We start from the raw sequence: 19,123 nt of genomic DNA, 5'->3' as shown, positions 1-19,123 counted from the left end.
GCAGTAACTAACTCAAATAACTATACTTCATATCTGCAAAACACAATATTTTATGGTTATGTAACATTTCTTATTTAAAACTAAACTGTAGCAGGAGCTGCATGATGCATTCAGTGAACAATCCTAGTATATTTAGGTATAATTTCATCTGGTCACATCGCTAATCGCTTTCACATTTTTTTTGTTTTCAAGATCCTCTACTCTTTGTTTTGGTAAAAACAGAAGTCGATGGTTAGAAGGAATGTGGATGCAATAGTTTGCCAAACAATGCAAGATATCGATGTTTTTTCCTCCATGTAATGAAGCATTAAGCAAACACAGGATTGATATCTGTTTATTAAATCATGCATAACTTCAGCAGTCACTTAAAGGTGCAGTTGAGGGGTTTGGACCTTGAATATAATCCTACAGAAGTAACATTATTATTGTTTACAGATTTTCTTTGGAACCGCAGGTTCAGCTCATCTTTTCTCCGCTCTCGACGGGTCGGCCACATCTTCATGCTCGCAGCCCAGCCAGTATTTTGAAATGGACCGTGGGTAGGGAGGGTTGACGGCGTCCACACGTTTGGTCTGCAGAGATGCTCTGTAGTACTTACCTGAAATCACACAGAGAGAACGAAGGGAAGTGTTACAAGACCTCAGTTCTCCGTTTTAAACTCAGTTTGTCTCGCACAGATTCCGTACCTTTCTTGAAGAAATACACGTTTTGAACGGGGGTGCTCTTGTCCTGCGTGGTGACCTCGTCGTAGTAATAGTTGTAGTCGAAGAAATCAAAAAAGTCGTCGTAATCCAGCAGGCCATCAATCAAACTGCGACTCTTTCTCTTTCCGAATTTACGCTTCTTGCTGGGCCTCCTCTTGAAACTGCGCCTCCTTGCAGTGGGGGCAGGAGGGGACGGCGTGGGCTGACGGCTCAGGTACACCGGCCCCACCGCGGCGGCGTCGACCGGCGCCGGGACGCCGTGCCAGTCCCTGCTGATGAGGCGAGGGCCCGTCTGGATGCTGCCGGCTGGAGGAGACGAGAGAAGGAGGTTTAGTTTGCAGATGATCGGACGTGAGACACGCAGACCAGCCAGCGGACAAAAACAGGCCTCACAGGATCCTCCGAAGAGCCGAGTGAAGAACTCCTCCCAGGTGTCGTCGCAGTAGACGTCTGTGTATCGGGTGAAGAGCACGGAGGGAGACGACCTGCTCATTTCAACACACTCCTCGTGGGACGGCTGGTGCTTGAAATCATACTGATAATACTTGTCCCCTGAAGACAGAAACTCACGTTTTAAAATCCAACATGAAAGCTGCAAATACAATTTAACTCCCGAGTCAAGGTGTCGGGTCAAAAGGTCAAGCGCAATGAAAATACACGAAACACTAAAGTTCTCCTTCACCTTTAAAAAAGTAGGCCTTCTCCTTCCCACGGTGATTCGGCGCCGGGACGGCAAACGCCGCATCAATATCGTCCGGGATGCCATCAAACCCGACCATAATGTCCCGTGGATAGTTGTGATCCAAGACGTCACCGTCAAACCTCCAGTACTGATTCCCCTGAGGCAGAAAGCAGGAAGTTCACAACAACTATTTATGAGCTGCGAGTACGGAAAACAAACATCTCAACAGTCTCCGCTGGATCCTCGCGTCAAACAGAAGCTCGTACCTTGAACAGGTAGGATTTGCCCTGGCAGTTGATGCGTGTGAACGCAGCGCTGATGGGACCAGGAATCCCCCAAACATCCTGGATCAGTTTGGGGTAACCGGGAAGAATGGACGTCTCGTCCAGCTCGAAGAAATATTCACCTGAGAGGAAAAGCAGCCAGTGGGTTACGACCATTAGACTTCTATGGAACCGAAAATCCTAAATAACGCGCTTTTGCATTGATGTTGTAGAGCCGCGGTGTCCCGACACGTTTTAATTCACCGGCCACATTCAGCCTGATTTCATCCTGAGTGACCGGACCGGTAGAATACTGCTATGATAACCTTTTAATTGAAACTAAAAAGGTTTTGTTTATTTGCTGTTGTGGCGAAGCGTGGACATTTTAAAAATGTCTATATTTTCACAAAACCAAACAATCAGTCCTGAAAATTGCTGCAATTTCAACATAAATGTCATTTTAATGATGCTTTCTGGAGCAAAATACAGTGAAATAAAAATACTAAAACTAAACTAAACCGAAGTAGAAAATGACTCTTTCTCATGTAGTATGGTCACATAAATCTTTTCAGTTTCAGTGAATTAAGCAAAGTCTTTCCGGAGCATTTGAAGGTGCAATATGTCAACATTTGTAATCAGAAAATGTTCAAATATTAACAGAAATGATTTATTTTAAATTGGGTAGTGCCTCAGGGGTGTGAAACGTGTGGCCCGTGGACTGGAATCACACTACAATATTTAAATAAAAGTCAGTTTTTCTCTGCTATTTGCACCATTTTAGCATCATTAAAGGTTCGGATTACACTTTCTGCAGTTTTCTATTTTGAGCATTAAAACTAAGGGAGAAAATGGATTTGTTTCACCGGCCCGACTGAGATCAAGTAATGCTGTTTGATTTATATGAAGGTGGAATGTGAAAGACGACAGATCGTTTGAGTTCATTTGTATCCAACGTTTGTTTTTTTTTACTATTATGTGCTAATCTATTGTTATCTTAAAATCTGTTGGATGAGTGGAAAACTGAAGAAAATGACACATAATCTCTGATTTCATGGTTTGAAAAGTGGTTAAATAAGATTAATCTTTGACTGGTAATCAAGAAGGGGTTATAAATGCATTGACACTCGACACAATGAGACAAGTATCAGCTCTTCCACGGTGTCACGCAGTGTTTTTAACACTTTTAAACAAACTCAGGTTGATGATAACAAATTAGAAAAAAACATACTGAAATGGATTTCGGTCCAGGTTTACCTCTGAACGCATACATGGAGCCATTTTTCAGCTGCAGGAAGGCATCGAAGGGCCGGCCGCTGCAGGGTGTGGCGTCGGGCTCCAGGGTGGGTGCAGGTCTCTGGGTGGCGTTAGTCGTTGGGGGCGTCGGGATGGTGGGGAGGACAGACGTCAACCTCGGGGAGGCGGATGTCGGGAACTCGGCAGACATCGGCGTCGAGTCCGTGACCTCAGCGAAGGTGTCGCCCCGAGCTGAGAGCAGAAGCATTAGGATTGAATAAAAATGTCCGGTTGGGAGCGAGGTCGTGACGTTTCGCCGCCATACTGACTTTTCTTGGGGCAGAAGGTGGAGAAGTCGCTGCAGCAGCTTCCATAATACAGACACTTGGAGTCACACTGACATTTCTTCTGTGGGTCGAAGGAGCCGCAGCGGTCCGCGCAGGTCTCTGTGGAAGTGTGTAGAGTTCATGAAGCAGCATGCATTAACACGTCACACTGGATCTATTAGACCAACGAGTGGAAATAAAACGCTCCTTTGACTTGTGAAGCATGTGAATGCGATGAACGTGTTTATCAGTAAGCTCTGCAGAAAGCCCGCTCAGGAGTTTTACCCAAAGTCACACAGTTCACAATCATACGTTTTCACCCAACCGATGTTTTTGATAAATTTTTTCGGGGGGGACTTTGGAAGAACCGGGGATATTTCCACTGTGCTGACCCGAGGATCAAGACAAGGAAACATCCATGGATCTTCGTTCCCCTTTTGGCAAAGGGCGGGACTCAATCAGCCATTTTACAAGGGAAACATTCAAACTCTGCACGAGAGTCCAGAAGCAAACTGCTTTTAGTGGGAGACGATAGTGCGAACCACTAAAGCACTGTGCCATGTGTTTAAAACTCCAGATGAAGTGAAAAATTCAGATTATGACGGTGAAATATAACATCAAAAAACAGTCAATTACAGGTAAAAAAAAAGTGTGTTTATGTGTAATCCAGTTTTACAATGAGAGACGAACCGTAATACTACTAGTTTTTCAGTTAGTTTCATTGTATAAATTGTTTGAAATGAGGAATACTGCCGGAGTGGAGGAGAAAAGATATTACTCTGAATTGAAGTACATTTACACGGTAAACAAAATACATTTCTCTTGTATATTCAATTACGATGCTTTCAAACCAAAATAATCTGTCTTATCCACTTTGTATTTTACAATTAAAAAAAACAAAAAAGAGGATCTCGTACCTTCTGCAGCAAGCGTGGCGTCGAGCAGGAGGACGAGGCCCAGCAGGAAAACCACTGGCCTCATGTCCACTCACAGAAAATTTAAAAACTTTCCCACAAAAACTGATGAATCTGGTCCCTTGTTTACAGATTTGAAGCATCAGTTGAGTGCGTGGCCCAGTTTAGCGTGTGCAGAGGATCAATAGTCATCCCTCAGATGCTGCTGACCCCTGATTGGCCGCTCGGCTCTGATAATCATTAAACTGTGTTGATCTCTGTCCTGACTCTTCCAGTAACATCAGGACACAATGAGGGCATTTTAGGACACTGAATCCTTTTATCCTGGCAGCAAACCCTTTAATTCAAATGTAAATTCAAAGTAAGTACATTTGACAGTTTGCCTGAATGTCTTTTAATAATAAAACTTGCTAAAGTGTGAAGTCGTTTCACTGAAAGTGTATCTGAGCTCAAACACTGTAACTGGGGCAGCTGTTTCCATCTATTGATTTGCGGTCAAACAAAACCGACCTAAAACAAACAATGAATAACTTGAGACTGGAACTCTTTCATGACCAGAAGCAGGCGTCCTAACCACTGCACCACTGCAGGAAGGTCTTCTACACACAAGGAACATTTGGGAAGCAAACAAACAAACAAACAAACACTTACAAGACTGGAAACAGGAACAAGAAAATACTAAATAAAAGTGGGAATTGATCCTCTTACAAAGGCACTGAGTTTTGTCTCTTCAATTATTATTTTAAAGCTAATAAGATCTACCTGCAGTTTACCGTTAAAAAACATTGTTTGTCTGGACATAAACCTTTATGTCACAAGCTCCATACTTTATTACATATGATTGTCATTTAACATAAATTTGACTAATTTAAGGGAGCAGAAAAGATCATGAATACTGTAATTTTTACATAAAAATGAGAAATAAACAGTTTGTCATTATTGGAATAATATTTAAAAGAAAACAGTCAGGTTGTTAATTTACAGAAAATGTCTATAACTTTACAGTTTTGTACACTATTTTTTAAAAACAGGAAAAAACTACTGTAAACATTTTATTATTATTATTTATTAGAGTCATTCACCATTTTTTAAACAGAGTATGGAGACACCAGAAAAAAACACCAAACTCCCTCAGGACGAACCATAACGATCAATAATGGTCAGTAATAATATACTTGCCAATAGTATAGGAATAATAAGACACTTGATCCACTATTGTAGTAACATTTCACATTAACAAGCAGCAGTTTAAGAGTTCCTTTCTAAATGGTAATAATATATAAACAAAACTACATTTCTTGGGGGAATAAATCTCGCTTATCAACAATACATGGAGTTGTTTATCATGGTTTCTATTTTTCCATTTGTTTTTAATAGCTGTAGAGTACACAGACTTCAAAAAGTGACATCTTGAGTGGGAATATACATTTGATCCTCCACAATATCGATCATGAATATCAAACACATTTTAGTTCAGGATCTACCTACAGACTAATTTCATCTCGAGTTGGCAGAACCGGTAAAATAGTACCATAATAACCTTTAAATTTAAACTTGCGTGTTTTTCTTTGATGTGGCGCAATGGATATGTCTATAGTTTAATAAAAAACTAAAAATTACCACTAAAAACGAGTACAATCTCAACATGAAGCCAATTTTAATGATACTTTCTGGTGCAAAATACAGTGAAATGTCCAAAATACTTATCTTATAGCTGTTGTATTATGAGTGTTTTCACAAACTCGATTCTTCTTCTTTTGGATTCACACACTTTCATACTGATAAACAACCTTTTGGCAAATACACAGCAGCCTTAAAGACACACACACACACACATATAAAATGAGTTCTGACAATTTATTGACATAAGATGTGATAACCGTGACAAAAACAAATGTTGTACAGCAGGGTTTATTTATGGCGATGAATGTTCTAGAATTCATAGATCTCACCATACATTCTGGATTACTGGCAACAGTTTGGGGATATATTTCCATCTACGGGAGTGTAGGAGGCAAATCGGGAGGTTTTTTTTTTTGTTTTGTGTTTTTGTAAAAAGGAAAACTGAATGGAATCCACAGCTGAAATGAAAATGACAGCGAGCTCATGCAGGCACGTGAAAGTCTTCAACACAAGCGACACAGTGGGAAACGTTTTTTGTTTTTTTTATCTGTACGTCGGCTATAGAGGCGATGCTTCGTATTATATTCATGGTAATAAAGACACCAAGTACACCGTCACTGGACTAACACTACAGCTCTGGGCCCCGGGGCCGATACACCCTCGTGTTTATACAGCACGCACACGCACACGCACACGCACACGCACACACACACAGAAACATGGATATCGGTGTGAAATTTGCTCTTGGCCCTGGGAGTTTTTCGTTCGGCCGACGTTCATACTGGCATAAAGGTCAAAAAAGAAACGTGTCTGGCTGGTGGAGTGCAGGAGTGAATAAAAAGGAAACGCGCGAGAGGTAGATGCACAATAAATAGGAATGACGACGAAGGAGTGTGAAGCAGCGAGTGACACGAGTCAACACACTTGAAAGTGACGTTTTGTTTGTGTAGTGGTCGTAAAGGAAGCAGCACAAATGTTGAACTCATGCAGCAGCGTTACGTTATATTGAAACGGTGGAATTCAGTACAGTGAAATGAGTTTCTTGTTCGTGAACCTGTTTCTTCAAACTGAGATTCACCTTTTCAACGGTGCTGGAATGGAAAAGCGAATTGTCGATGGATTACAGATCTCTGAACTGAACTCTTTAGGATAAAGCAAATAAAAATCAACAACGAATCAGGCGGAATCAGCAGGCGAACGGAAACTTTCCTTTTCCCCCCAGTAATTATGGAGTTAATCTCAATCAATCTGAGATTAAACATTAAGAAGGTTTTCCGTGTGGTTTTCAATCTTTCTGTGTGCAAGAAATAAAAGGATGAAGACTATTCTGAAGCGAAGCATTAAAAAAAAGGAAAGCTTAAGAAGAAGAGTCGGCGTTGAGCAGCACAGTGACGAAGCTTCGTGGAGACCGACGGGAGGAGACCGACGGGAGGAAACCTACGTTTGTTTTGTTTTTTCTCTCTCACTAGTTTCATCTGGATTCACATCTTCACGACATTAAGACACTGAGTTAAGGATGGAATGGTTGGCGTGTTTTTCACGGAGAGGTAAAAATCTTAAACATGGAGTGGAATTACGAGGATTTCGATGATGCGTTCAACCGCCAAAACAAAGGAAGCGTCCACAGCGTCTTCCCTCCTCGGATTGGCTCCCTTCCCCCGCCGTCGTTTACCGTTTGGATTCTCTTGTTTTGGCAGCTTGCTGCAGACGCAGAAAACGATAAAATACTGCAGTTTGGATGAAGCGGCGTCGCGGGGGGCAGCTCAGTTCTTCAGCACCGAGTCGTACATCTGGTAGACGTACTGGGACACCTCGGGGGCCCGGCACTTCAGAGACAGCTGTGGACGCAGAGAGCCACCGTCACAAACACTCGCTATGGAGGTTAAAAAGTGTGTCATTCATTTCCAAGAGTTTGACTATTTAAAAGCTTGCAATGTTTAAGCAGCAGGAGATAAAGAAAAATGGTGAAGCGTCAGAATAAAGAGAAAGATGAATCTCTCAAAAAAAAAAGGAAAACAAATGGAAAAACTAGTGAATGAAAGTTTGAATCCATTTAAGGTGAAGCAGCTCCAAACACTCCAAGATGGAGTGGATAACCAAAGAGTTTAACCTCAGAGAAAAGGAAGTTATTGTAACAGAAAACAGAATAAGAAACTGTATGTCACACATGGTATGTTACGAGGTTCCTTAAATGAAAAAGATTGGAAATCACTGGGTCGAAGGACATTTTAAATAAATCAATCAAATGAATAAATGGACTAACGTATGTAGCTCCTTTCCGCTGACAAACAGCCCCAAAGCGCTTTACGTGGCCTCATTTACACCCTCAGCGTCATGTGACCCAATTCAGATTTTCCTTCTTTGTGTCACAGATCAGATTTTTTTTAAAGTGCAAGCAGGGACAAGACGCATCCATTCTGCTATTGTGAGATCAGATTCAGGTCTCAGTCATATAGGAAATAGATCAGATCTGTATCTGGTATGTGCCAATAGGAGCGCCGTCTGAACGGACGGACCAGATTTTCTTCACGTCCCTGACATCATCTAATCTGCGACCATGTAGCTGATGTTGTCGCAGCCTGGTTCAGAAGTAGCCTGAAGTTTAATAAACACCACAAGTAGCGCAACGTTTCCGACGTTGTAGCAAGTCTGATCGAGATACTCAGATACTCGAGATACTCAGATAAGGGTCACTTGATAGAAATACGTGTAACCGCCTTCGGCTGCGTTCTTCAACAAACGACTCCTACATGTGACCTCCTGGTGTTCAGTAGTAGAAGTACGCACCGTGTAGTTGGGGTTGCCGGGTTGAATGCGGAGCTCAGCCAGGATCCAGATGCCGTTGGTGAGCTTGAGGGACTGGTACAGCATGTCCTGGCCTTCCACGTTCCGCTTGGCGATGGTGTAGATGTTGTTATTCTGCAGCTTCCCCGACACCGTGTCTGCGAGGACGGGCTGGAGGTCAGTTTCAGGTACGAACACACCTCACCGCCAGGGAACACAAAAAGCTGTGACGACTACTGGAACCACACGCCTACAGGCACTAGAAGGAATATAAAGCTGAGCTACTGCCTACAGGGTGACTCAGCTCTATGAGGAGCGGCGACCTGAGCCCTGCTCTGATCAGCCACCGGAGGGCGCTAGCCGTCCTCCCAACGGGAGGACAGGGGCACCGCTTAAGTCTGCGTCTAACAGGAAACATGGTGGTGGTGTTCAGTTACAGGCAGAAATCAAAACAAAGTATCCCAAGAAAAGCATGTGGGTGGAAAAAGAAAACAGAGAGAGGGAGATGAGTTGAGGCTTCTATTCTGACGAGATGATTGTAATCAGGGAAGAGAAATTAGCTCGATTAATATGAATAAAATGTTTAAAAAAAAGAGTATTTTATTTAATATTCAGTCCTACAGTCAAATGTCCAGTGGAATTCAATCCAAACAGCAGAATCATGAGCTCAGATGACATAGAGACGATAGAAACATCCACTTCTTGCCTACCTGCATTGAGGTGACACTCCTTTATCTGGTACTGGAGCTCGTTCTCGTTGGGGATGTCCTTCCAGGTCGCCAAAAACACCTGCCGCTCTGCAGGAAGAGAAGCCCACAGACTGGTGAGTAGATTAACAAGCAATGTGCAGCGCTGTGGCGTGATAACAATACGATTCTCCATCAACACGAGCACTTAAGTGTTTGTTAATTTCATTGTGCTTTTAGATTTCTTCACTGTTCCTCTTGCCTCTAATCTACTCCAGCTGTTCCCAGACCCTTGTTTTTTTTGTTTTTAGTTTAATATCACGATGTGCTAAACCCTGCAGGGCTACTCATAAGCACAACTGCTGGATTGAAATACTATATGAAACTAGAACGTGTGTATTTATGAACATTTAACAGAATCTGAAGTTTCTTTTTAGCCTAATCAGGCTTTCATGCACAACTCTTTAACTCCATGTCATGGAGTTTGTAAATGTGTGAATCTAATGGAAGAAGTACACGATGTAAACAAACATTTTATACTTTCTTCAATTATATTCCAACACTGCAGTGGTGGAAGATTAAAGGCGGATGTGCTGTTGCTCTTTTAGGCGGCGGCCAGTTACAAACATACCCATTTTTCCATCTTCGACAAAGAATATGTTGAGAGGTATGAGCACGCTGAAGTAGAAGACGTCAATGTTATTCTTCACAGCCACCTGGAAACAAAGCACACGAGTGGATTGGGGAGAAAAAAAAAACATTTTATAAGACGTGTGCTAAACGGGTACAACAAATCTGGGTGAAAAAGTGTGGCGAGAGTGTCGGCACCTGTAGATTATTCAGCGGGTCCATCTTCATGACGGGTCCGATGGTGTTGATGGGCAGAGAGATCTCGATGCTCTGACTGGGCATCAGCGGAGTGTGAATGGGAAGAGGACTGGTGGGAATCATCCCGAAGCTGAACCAAAGAGAGGAAGAAACGCGGGCTGAAGTACGCCGGCCCGATGCGGTGGGATTAACGGACGGATCGCCACGGGAGCTCACCTGTTCTTGTTGAACTGGACCGCGAAGTCGGTCATGTGCTGCAGAGCCTTGTTGGTGAACGACATGTCCATGTACATGTGGCCCTGGCGGCGAGAGAAGGTTCCAGAAATCTCCAGTCCCTTTGCTTTCACAGCGGGAAGCCACACCTGGCAGGAGAACTCTGATCAGCCATCGCATGTTTCAGTAACGGCTCACGTGCGATAGGAAGCTGCGTGAACTCACTGCTTTGGGGACGACGTAGCCTCCAGTGGTGATGGCCATGCCCGTGGACAGCTCAAACAAGTCGTTGAGGCCGCTGCTGACGGCCGGAGGCGCCGGCGTGGGAGACGGAGCAAAAGTACTGGGAACAGACGACGGGATGAAGTTCTGTCCCACCTGAAGTGAGCAACAGAGGAACAAAACACACACAACAACACACGATCAGACGCTGGAACTTCAGTCACATTGCTGATACTTGAAATGTTCACAAGAAACTCTCACAGGAAAATCTCAGCGCATGCACATGCAGCCTATTAGTGATACTAGGAAAAACTAATTTCTAAGAGTGTGATCCACCAAACCCCAGAGGAGAGAAAAAGAAACAAAAATGAGGTTAATTTATATGATCGCACGTGAAGTTTTGTTTTAGCCTATTTATTAAAACACAATGTGCATCTAACTCCACCCATTTAATGTAATAATGAGTTAAATCAGTCTAGAAATTGCATAATGATCATTGAACATTTAAATAAAATGACATCAAACTGCAGATCACAGTAGGATATATTGAAATTTCTTAGCAATCAGTCGATATTTGTTAGTAAACTAACCAGATCATCATGTCTGAATAAATCCAGCCACTTAAAATAACACCAATATTGAAAAAAACTAAATAAATTGTTATATAGTACTTTTGCTTGCTGGGGCTGTGCCGTCCAAAAATACCCAGAGACACGACAAAAAGTTACCAAATGCTGTAAATAGTTTTTTCCAAAAACTTTGAATAAAAGCAATCGCTTATGTATATATTTATATTGTCTGTATCATAATCAGAGGATCAATTATCATCAGAATCATCTGTCACAATCTAGAAACCCAATCAGGAACATATTTCAGGAACATGATCATGATTTTCCCCATTCAAGAGGCACAAATACCAAATATAGGACATTTATTACTCCATAACCAGCGGTCAGTCTTGAAAGACTTCAGATCTATAACAGCGGCATAAAACTACCATCTAAAGTCATTCCTAATAATGAGTTACAATAATGTCAGTGATCTATTAAATCAGCTATTTTAAATGAATTGCTGTGAAACGAGTTCCCTTCTTCCAATCCAAGCCAAAGTGAGTGAACAGAATTGCGGGTTAAAACATTCAAAACTCCAGCGTGGTCTTCTAGCTTAAGATCTGAGTGTAGAAAAACAGAGAAGGCGGTTTAGAGGAGTGTGGTGGGTTGAAGCTGAGGCGGCATGCAGAACGACTGGACTTACTGCTGGACTTCCCCCAACACCTCCGCCCAGGTCTCCCCCCAGCTACAGGAGAGAGAGGAGAGGCCCCCCAAAGACACCGAGCCAACACACAAACAGAGACAGAAACAGAGACTTTCTTAGCAACCGCAGCCCGTCAAGAGGAGACGACATGTTCTGGGAAAATATCAAGACTGAACAGTAAAAAAAAAAGAAATAAAAAATCATGAGGAAATCCAGATATTCCAGCAGCTTGGAGAAACAGTCAAGTGAGCAGTAACAGAAGAAAAATACCTGTTAATCAACATTCAGACATTTTGTTTACTAAGAAATACTCATTTATGATGTCTCAGTGTTTTTAAATTCACAACACAGATAATATTGTTAAAAACAATTATATAATGTGAATAAAAACTATGATGCATCGATACTGATGCTAGTATCCGGTCCGACAAGGTACTCGTGAACGATCCTGGAGAGTATTAAGTCACGGCATGCCTCAGCAGGTACGCAAGAGAGCACCAGAAATTACAACAAGAGAAATTATTCTCAGAAAATGCAGCTTCATACATTTCAAAAGAGGTTACTTGCTCCTTGGAGGGCTGGCTGAGTCATCAGATGACTATGAAATATCGTTGGACTTTAAAGCCGCATAGGAAATTTAATCCACCCCAGGATGCGTCCGTTCTCCTTCAGGCTCACCAAACTGTCCAGTCCTCCTCCCAGCAGGTCCACTGCTCCCATCTGCATGGACGACACCTGGGGCACGTTGACCGGGGGGCCGAGGTCCAGGTTCAGCAGGTCCCCCAGCAGGTCGCCCTGGCTGGGGATGACGTGGGGCTGGTCCATGGCCGCTGCCGGCCCGCTGCTCACCGGGCTCTCGCCTGTATCGATGCTGTGGCAGCAGAAAGGATGACTGCTGCTTTAAATAGGGTCGAGAACACTTTTACTATGGCAATAACCTAAAGTGGTGAAAATATTCAAAACCACAGTATGAGGAGGGACATCTCGTGTCGTGGTGTGTCCGACCTGCTGTGCTGGACGGGAAGGTGTTTGCGGTGGATCCCGTGGCTGCCCTCCACGAAGGCGCTGGGCGGTTTGTGGTAGACGGAGGCCAGCGAGCCGATGTGGCAGATGAGCTCGTCCAGCAGGGTGGGCTCGATCAGGTCCGTCTCCTCGGAGATCAGGGGCTTCTCCGACAGCACCACCTCTTTGGCCGTCACGGGGTCGGTGGACAACAGGCGCCAGTAGATGTAACCGCGGTCGCGCAGGTCGGGGTTGTCAGAGTCCTGCAGGGCGAGACGGCTCTCACATGACAACATCCACAGACACACTTCTGCTTGAAGACTTCGAGTTTCGATGAACACCGACATCTTTTTAGGAGAGAAAATCCAGATGTGACTGAACAGACTTTCCACTGACCTGAGTGGCCAGACTGAGGACCTGCTGCACCAGCTCCTGTGTCTCTGAAGGCTTCTTCAGGAACAGCTTCACAATGGCAGTCAACAGGGTGAGCTGGACCTGCAGAACAAAAACACACACACACACACACACACACACACAACTGTAAATGAACTGAATGTCAACACTGAGGTCTTGGAGAATTCTTTTGGGAAGGTTACTGTGCTTTGGTAAAGTTAAAAAGTACTTTTGCTTTGTTTGTTTATGGTTGTCAAACTCAACCATCATCATGATTAATCTGATTAAAAATGTTAATGCAATTAACCCACCTGCGGCACAGAATGACTCAAAGACCCCTAATGAGGACTGGAGCGACATGACAGTGTTCATTTCAACGTTCTGTGTCCCGTCCCCCACTTTTCTCTCCTGCTGAACCCACCTGGGTGCTCTCGTCGTGGAAGCCCTCCAGGAAGCTCTCCAACAGCTCGTCGGCGTTGTCGATCCTCTCGGCGTACTCCCCGACGATCCAGATCATGGCGGCCCGGGCGTCGGGCTCATCCAGAGAGTCCAGATTCTCACACAGGGTGGCGATGATGCTCTCATACCTGAACCGCAGCAGAAGTTAGACTCCGCACACAAGTCGCCGTAGCAGACAGACGTCGGCAAAATTTGTCTGAATGCAACTGAACACATCAGAATGACATCGATATACTTTAATAACACAAATATTTCTTGAAGCGGATCGATTAAACGTACTTGTTTGGGTATTTGCGGAAAATGTCCCTGATGACAACAATGGCCTCCTGCACCACGTAGTTGACCTTGGTCTGGATCAGGTCCAGCAGGGTGCTGACACAACGCTCAGCTGATTGCTGGAGAGAACACAAGAACCATGATCACGTCACTGGGCGGTGAGAAACACATTCAGCACCTGGTATTAACAAACTAGACACATATGGGAAGTCTTCAGGGTCATTACAATGCTCTTACCTCCACTTTGATGGCGCAGCGTCCGATGGCTCGTACAGCCTTGCGCACAAAGTCCACATCGACCTCTGTGGCATATTCCTTCAACTCGGCCAAGACCTGCAACGTCCAGAGGAACAGTGAAATCGTTCAGCTTCACGTTTGGACCGATCTAAAAGCACAGTTCCTTACGGTCGTTCATACATTTCATATCTATTAACGATTACAGCTATTCTGAGGTGACACTATCATATATTGCACGTTTCTGTTTTGCTGCAATGTTTATCTTGCCTGTATTCTCTATTTTCTTATTTTGATTCTAGCGAGACTAAATTTCGATCCCACTGTGTGTCTTGTTTGCTCAGCAGAATTGACAATAAAGCTCACTCTAACTTTCCCCACAAGTCACGGCAACATGCAACTACAATCCCCATACACCGACTGACAGAACATAAACGCTAACATACCTGTGCTATGTTGGCCTGAGAGGCCAAGCGGATCATGATGTCCAGTTTCTCCAGTTTCACATAGATCGGGTCGTTGTACTTCACAAAGAAGACCTTGATCTCCTGCTTGAGGATCTCAGGCCTGCACAAAATCAACAAACACCATGAAAACTACAGAAACTACTATTACCAGCAAACACTTTGAAAATAATCGGTTTATTGGGGATCTAAATCTAAAGCGTTTCCGCACCTCTTCTGGACGATGAGATTGATGTTCCTCAGGGCCACGTACTGGACCTCCGGCTCTCCGGAGAGCAAAGTGACCAGTGGTGGGGACAACTTCTTCAGCAGTGTGTTGTAGTAGTCGGAATCTTTAGGCAGCAGCTCCAAGAACTTCATCAGCACCTTGACGGCCGACAGCACCACCGCCGAGTTGGCGTGAGACAGTCGGGGAGTGACCCGCTCACAGATACTTCAAGAGACCAGAGCAGGGGAGAGTCGGGATTATGTAGAAATAATGTCGACTGATTGTAAGCAGCTTTATATGTGTGGCAGGTACCTTTGGGCCTCACGCTCGTCCTTGGGGTTGTAGTTGGAAAGGCAGTCCAGAATGAAGATCTGTCCCCACTCCGTGCACTCGTTGAGAGCCGTCAGCAGCTTGTTGATGTTCTGGGGATTGAGGTCCAGCAGGTTGCTGTTGGGGTGGGACTCGCTGATCTCCGATAGAGCGGCCACTGCATTGGCCACGACCTAAAGAAAAAACCCCAAAGATATTAAAAATCAAATCCCTCCAAAAGTGCAGTTTCATCACGTTCAACACATTGCGAAGGTCGTGGGCAGCAACATGCATCAAAATGATCATAATTAAGTTTCCTTTTAAACAATTAATGCAACTACAATGAAATTTAACCTCGTGAAACGCTCTGCTGTTTTCCAGCAACAAAAAGCAGCGGTAAACAAATAATATTCAAATGCAGGTAGATGAAGAGTTAACGTATGTAAAACATAATCCATGAGGAAATCATTACACCTGCCACCTGTCAAAATGTCATTCTCCGGACAGAATTTTTAAACTTAAGACTGAAGATCAATCGATCAAACACCCACCATGGGATTGGAGTCAGCGATAAGGTCTCTCAGTGAGTCCAGGAAGCCTTGGTCCTCCACCATCTGGGCATTGATATCGTGAAGTTTGGCCACGCAGACTGCTGCCGTCTTCCTCACGTACGGGTCCTCGTCCTTCAGGCACTTCCTCAGCGGCTCACACAGGTACTCCGTGATCTTGTCCACCCGGATGCAGCCCATGGTGCGTACGGCCAGAGCCCGGATCAGAGGGTTGGGGTCTTCACAATCCTGGAGGGCAAATATCAATCATTCCGAGCTTTCTCAAACATTTCCTCATTTGAAAGCTGCAGTCAAATGATCAATTCTGTTCATTTGAGGCCTCACCTTGACAAAGCTGTTGACCGCCATGATGGCCATGTCAGGCTGGCTCTTGGCGTAGTTCATCAAGTAGAGGTAGACCAACTTCTTCAGCTCCAGGTTGTCGGTCTGCATGCAGTTGACCACGTCTGGGAACAAAGAGCTGAGAGGAAAGCGAAATGACTTCAGCTCACAGCATTAAATCTCAACGCTGTGGCCAAAGAGATCACCAGATCACTGATATTTCTTTTTTTTTTTGCAGTGAATATATGTAATTCATAATTCAAGAATTATAAATATCAGATGAAAATAAATAGAATTTATTATGACTTTGTTCACCATGTTAACAGTTTCAGGAATGTATGAGGAGACACAGGTGCAGATCAATGCGCAATGACTTCAAAAATGAATAATGTGAAAACTTTTGTTCAAGATTGAAATCTTATGTTATTATCAGTGATCACAATACTACCATGCTGTCCTCGTAAATCACATTCAACACAATATATTAGCTATGTTGTATCACCCGCTGATATATTTATGGGCTTTTATAGTCAAATGTTGTATTTTCTGTTGTACCTGACATCTTTCCCAACAGTCATGGCAGCGATGACCTTCTTCACCGCCTCTTTTCTCTTTTCCTTCTTCTCATTGTTCAGCTCTGCCTTCAGTTCAAAGATCTCCCCTGAAAGATGAGAGCACAATGTGAAGAAACTGTCAACCTTAAACCACCCTAATATACCACGTGAAATAATTTTTTTATGCACTTAAAAAAAAAAACTCACCTTTTTTGTTTGTTGTGAAATATTTAGAGTCCGTCATGACTGTGATCTTTTAAGTCTGTAAAAAAAATTACCACAGGATTATTCCTTCAGTTTTTCCAATATATGATTGTTAACGTTCCTAAATGTAATATTAATTGCAAAATGCAGAATCACCTGCACACACAGACAGAAATCACATGATTTACTGGAGTCAAATATGAATCAAATGTCATAGTGGATAGTTGTGTATGTGGTTTGTGTCCCTGACTGTTACATAAGATCAGATATTGAGTCTGGAATCAGAATAACTTCACATCACCGTGAGCAACACAGTGGTTAGTGGAATTAGTGAGACTTTAGGCTTGATATTTCCTGTATGGATTTTGATCATCTTTATGGACAGTCTACTACCATAGATCTTTATATGATGGGAGAAACAACATGCATTGGTTGCATCTTATAAGTGACAGGCTATCATAGTCGATATATTTAAAGATTCTATTGAATTGCTGCTATTCATGTTCTTTCAGCACACTGAATTTAGATTTTTCTTTTAATGTTCTATGTTTTTCGTATGCCATGTATGTACGTATATTCTTTATGTTTTACAGTTCCCTGCAACACTAATTGCTCTATGAGGACACAAATAAAAACCTTCACTGGTGTATCATTTTAAAGATTGCGGTGCTTTTGAGGAAATCCCAGCTAACTTTGGATGATGGCAGAGATATTCTCATTAAATTACATTCCTTTTTCCTCATTGTTTTGCTGCTGCTGCTTTCAGGGGACACGACATCAGCCCATCTGCTTTCTCTACTGTTACACCAACCATCTCCATTACATCCATTGACCTTCCTCTTCTGAAACATTTATCCAGTACATCTTCTATATGTCCTCAGCACATGTCCAAAACCAACCCAGCCTTGTTAAACGTTGAAAAGTGACGATGCACGCTTGTTTTGAAAAGTATTGCCATTTTTACATATAAAGCAAAGCTAAGATGTTTAACAGCAACTCGACGCATTTAAACACACCGATTTAACAAATAAACACCTTGGAATGTAATTTTAGCTGCCAACAATTTATTTCAACATCTACATTACTATCTAAAGCTGCTATTTGTGTTAAAACCGGCCTGTTCGTGGTGCAGTCTGACCTCTCCATCATCCACTGAGCTCCAATCAAACGGAGCCCATGCTAACGTTAGCCACATGCTAAACACGGCAGCTACGTCCGGATATCAGCCACAATGTCGCCGCAACAAGCCGAGGAGGATTTCGGTATCAACACTGAGCTTATCTCAGTCAGAAATGTCACGTTATTATAATAAAAGAACTGTTTTAAATATGAGCGTTAAAACAGAAAGTGGCCGGCGGGCCTGTTTCCAGAGCCGCTGACAGCAGCGCAGGTCGCAACGCAGCGACACGATCAGCTGCAAATCTCGAAAGCCGAAATCACACAAACATGCAGAGGAACAAAAGAACGGTGCAGAGAGTGTAGATTCTGAAATACACGAGAGACCTGGTGGAGTGTTGGTCCGTGGGTGAATATTTGAGAGGGTGAAAGACAGAGGATGGTCCTTAGCCCCGGTTCGAGGAAGATGGAGAATCGGGACTGTGGTGGTGCGTTCACTGGCAACGTAAACTGGAAGACCGTGGTGAAATATTGCAGAACAGGATGGATAATGTTGGTCAAATTGTTTCACTCATTCATATCTTCAATTCTTCTTTGATTCCAAGATGGTAACAGTAGAAAATATATACGCATCATGTTGGCTGTAACTAAGCTGTACGTGATTTATAGTTAGAAATCTCGGGCGTGACCGTTATTGCGACACTTTTTCCCTACGACAGTGAAAGCAACACAAGCGGTCGGTTCCTGGCTGGGATCCTTAGTGAAACGAAAAATTAAAGAAATGTAGGAAACATTTACTCTTAGATATAACAAATAATCAGCAAACTATGGTCGCAAAATCAATTACAGATCATTTTTGAAAATAAACTTAAATTTGAAGCAGCAACTGTTTACACTTTTAACAATTACAGGTAAAAACAAGACAATTGTCACAATAATTATGGAAAAACGTGAATAAATGTCATGTTTTATCTGTTGAATTGCTTGGTTAGTGTTTTATTTTGGATCACAATCCCTTCCATATGAAACATCCTGATAACGTGACTTATACTTCTCATCTGTATGATGCACAATATTTCATTTTTATCACTAATAGAGATCCATGTCTAATGTCTGTGCCACACATAGGTGCATATGGATAAAGAGGGGTCAGCTCAAAGTACCTCCATCTTGTAAACACCAACATAAGAAATACTACAGTGAAACTAGTAATTCAGTTACAGCAATTGAAGGTTAAAGGATTACAAATATGTGTCTTTCATTAAGCGCTAACATCCAGATT

The 19,123-nt window shown here is 43.1% G+C and overlaps 2 protein-coding genes across 3 annotated transcripts; both read right to left on the bottom strand.

Moving 5' to 3' along the window:
* Window positions 1-318: 318 nt before the first annotated feature.
* Window positions 319-4,323, bottom strand: vtnb (vitronectin b). Its single transcript, XM_080482685.1, has 8 exons — window positions 4,126-4,323; window positions 3,212-3,328; window positions 2,904-3,134; window positions 1,653-1,792; window positions 1,387-1,543; window positions 1,098-1,256; window positions 687-1,010; window positions 319-598 (listed from the first exon to the last, which is right to left on the bottom strand). Exons 1-8 carry the CDS (start codon window positions 4,187-4,189, stop codon window positions 462-464), a joined length of 1,329 nt encoding a protein of 442 aa, XP_080338811.1. The 5' UTR covers window positions 4,190-4,323; the 3' UTR covers window positions 319-461.
* A 1,440-nt stretch (window positions 4,324-5,763) lies between these two features.
* Window positions 5,764-18,343, bottom strand: ap2b1 (adaptor related protein complex 2 subunit beta 1). 2 transcript variants are annotated; one of them, XM_080483138.1, is made up of 22 exons: window positions 18,229-18,325; window positions 16,729-16,783; window positions 16,523-16,628; window positions 15,971-16,106; window positions 15,629-15,874; window positions 15,081-15,271; window positions 14,772-14,993; window positions 14,543-14,663; window positions 14,100-14,195; window positions 13,866-13,981; window positions 13,549-13,714; window positions 13,131-13,229; window positions 12,738-12,997; window positions 12,411-12,603; window positions 11,733-11,774; window positions 10,482-10,634; window positions 10,260-10,405; window positions 10,044-10,173; window positions 9,847-9,931; window positions 9,240-9,326; window positions 8,533-8,687; window positions 5,764-7,583 (listed from the first exon to the last, which is right to left on the bottom strand). In XM_080483138.1, the coding sequence occupies exons 2-22, from the start codon at window positions 16,763-16,765 to the stop codon at window positions 7,509-7,511; spliced, it is 2,862 nt and encodes a 953-aa protein (XP_080339264.1). In that variant the 5' UTR covers window positions 16,766-16,783; window positions 18,229-18,325; the 3' UTR covers window positions 5,764-7,508. The 2 variants fall into 2 exon arrangements, with proteins under 2 accessions (XP_080339264.1, XP_080339265.1); XM_080483139.1 differs by lacking the exon at window positions 11,733-11,774 and having other exon boundaries at window positions 5,770-7,583; window positions 18,229-18,343.
* Window positions 18,344-19,123: the final 780 nt, after the last annotated feature.

This window comes from Lipophrys pholis, assembly GCF_963383615.2.
Source record: "Lipophrys pholis genome assembly, chromosome: 16".
Lineage (NCBI taxonomy): Eukaryota > Metazoa > Chordata > Actinopteri > Blenniiformes > Blenniidae > Lipophrys > Lipophrys pholis.
This window is presented reverse-complemented; position numbering and strand designations above follow the sequence as displayed.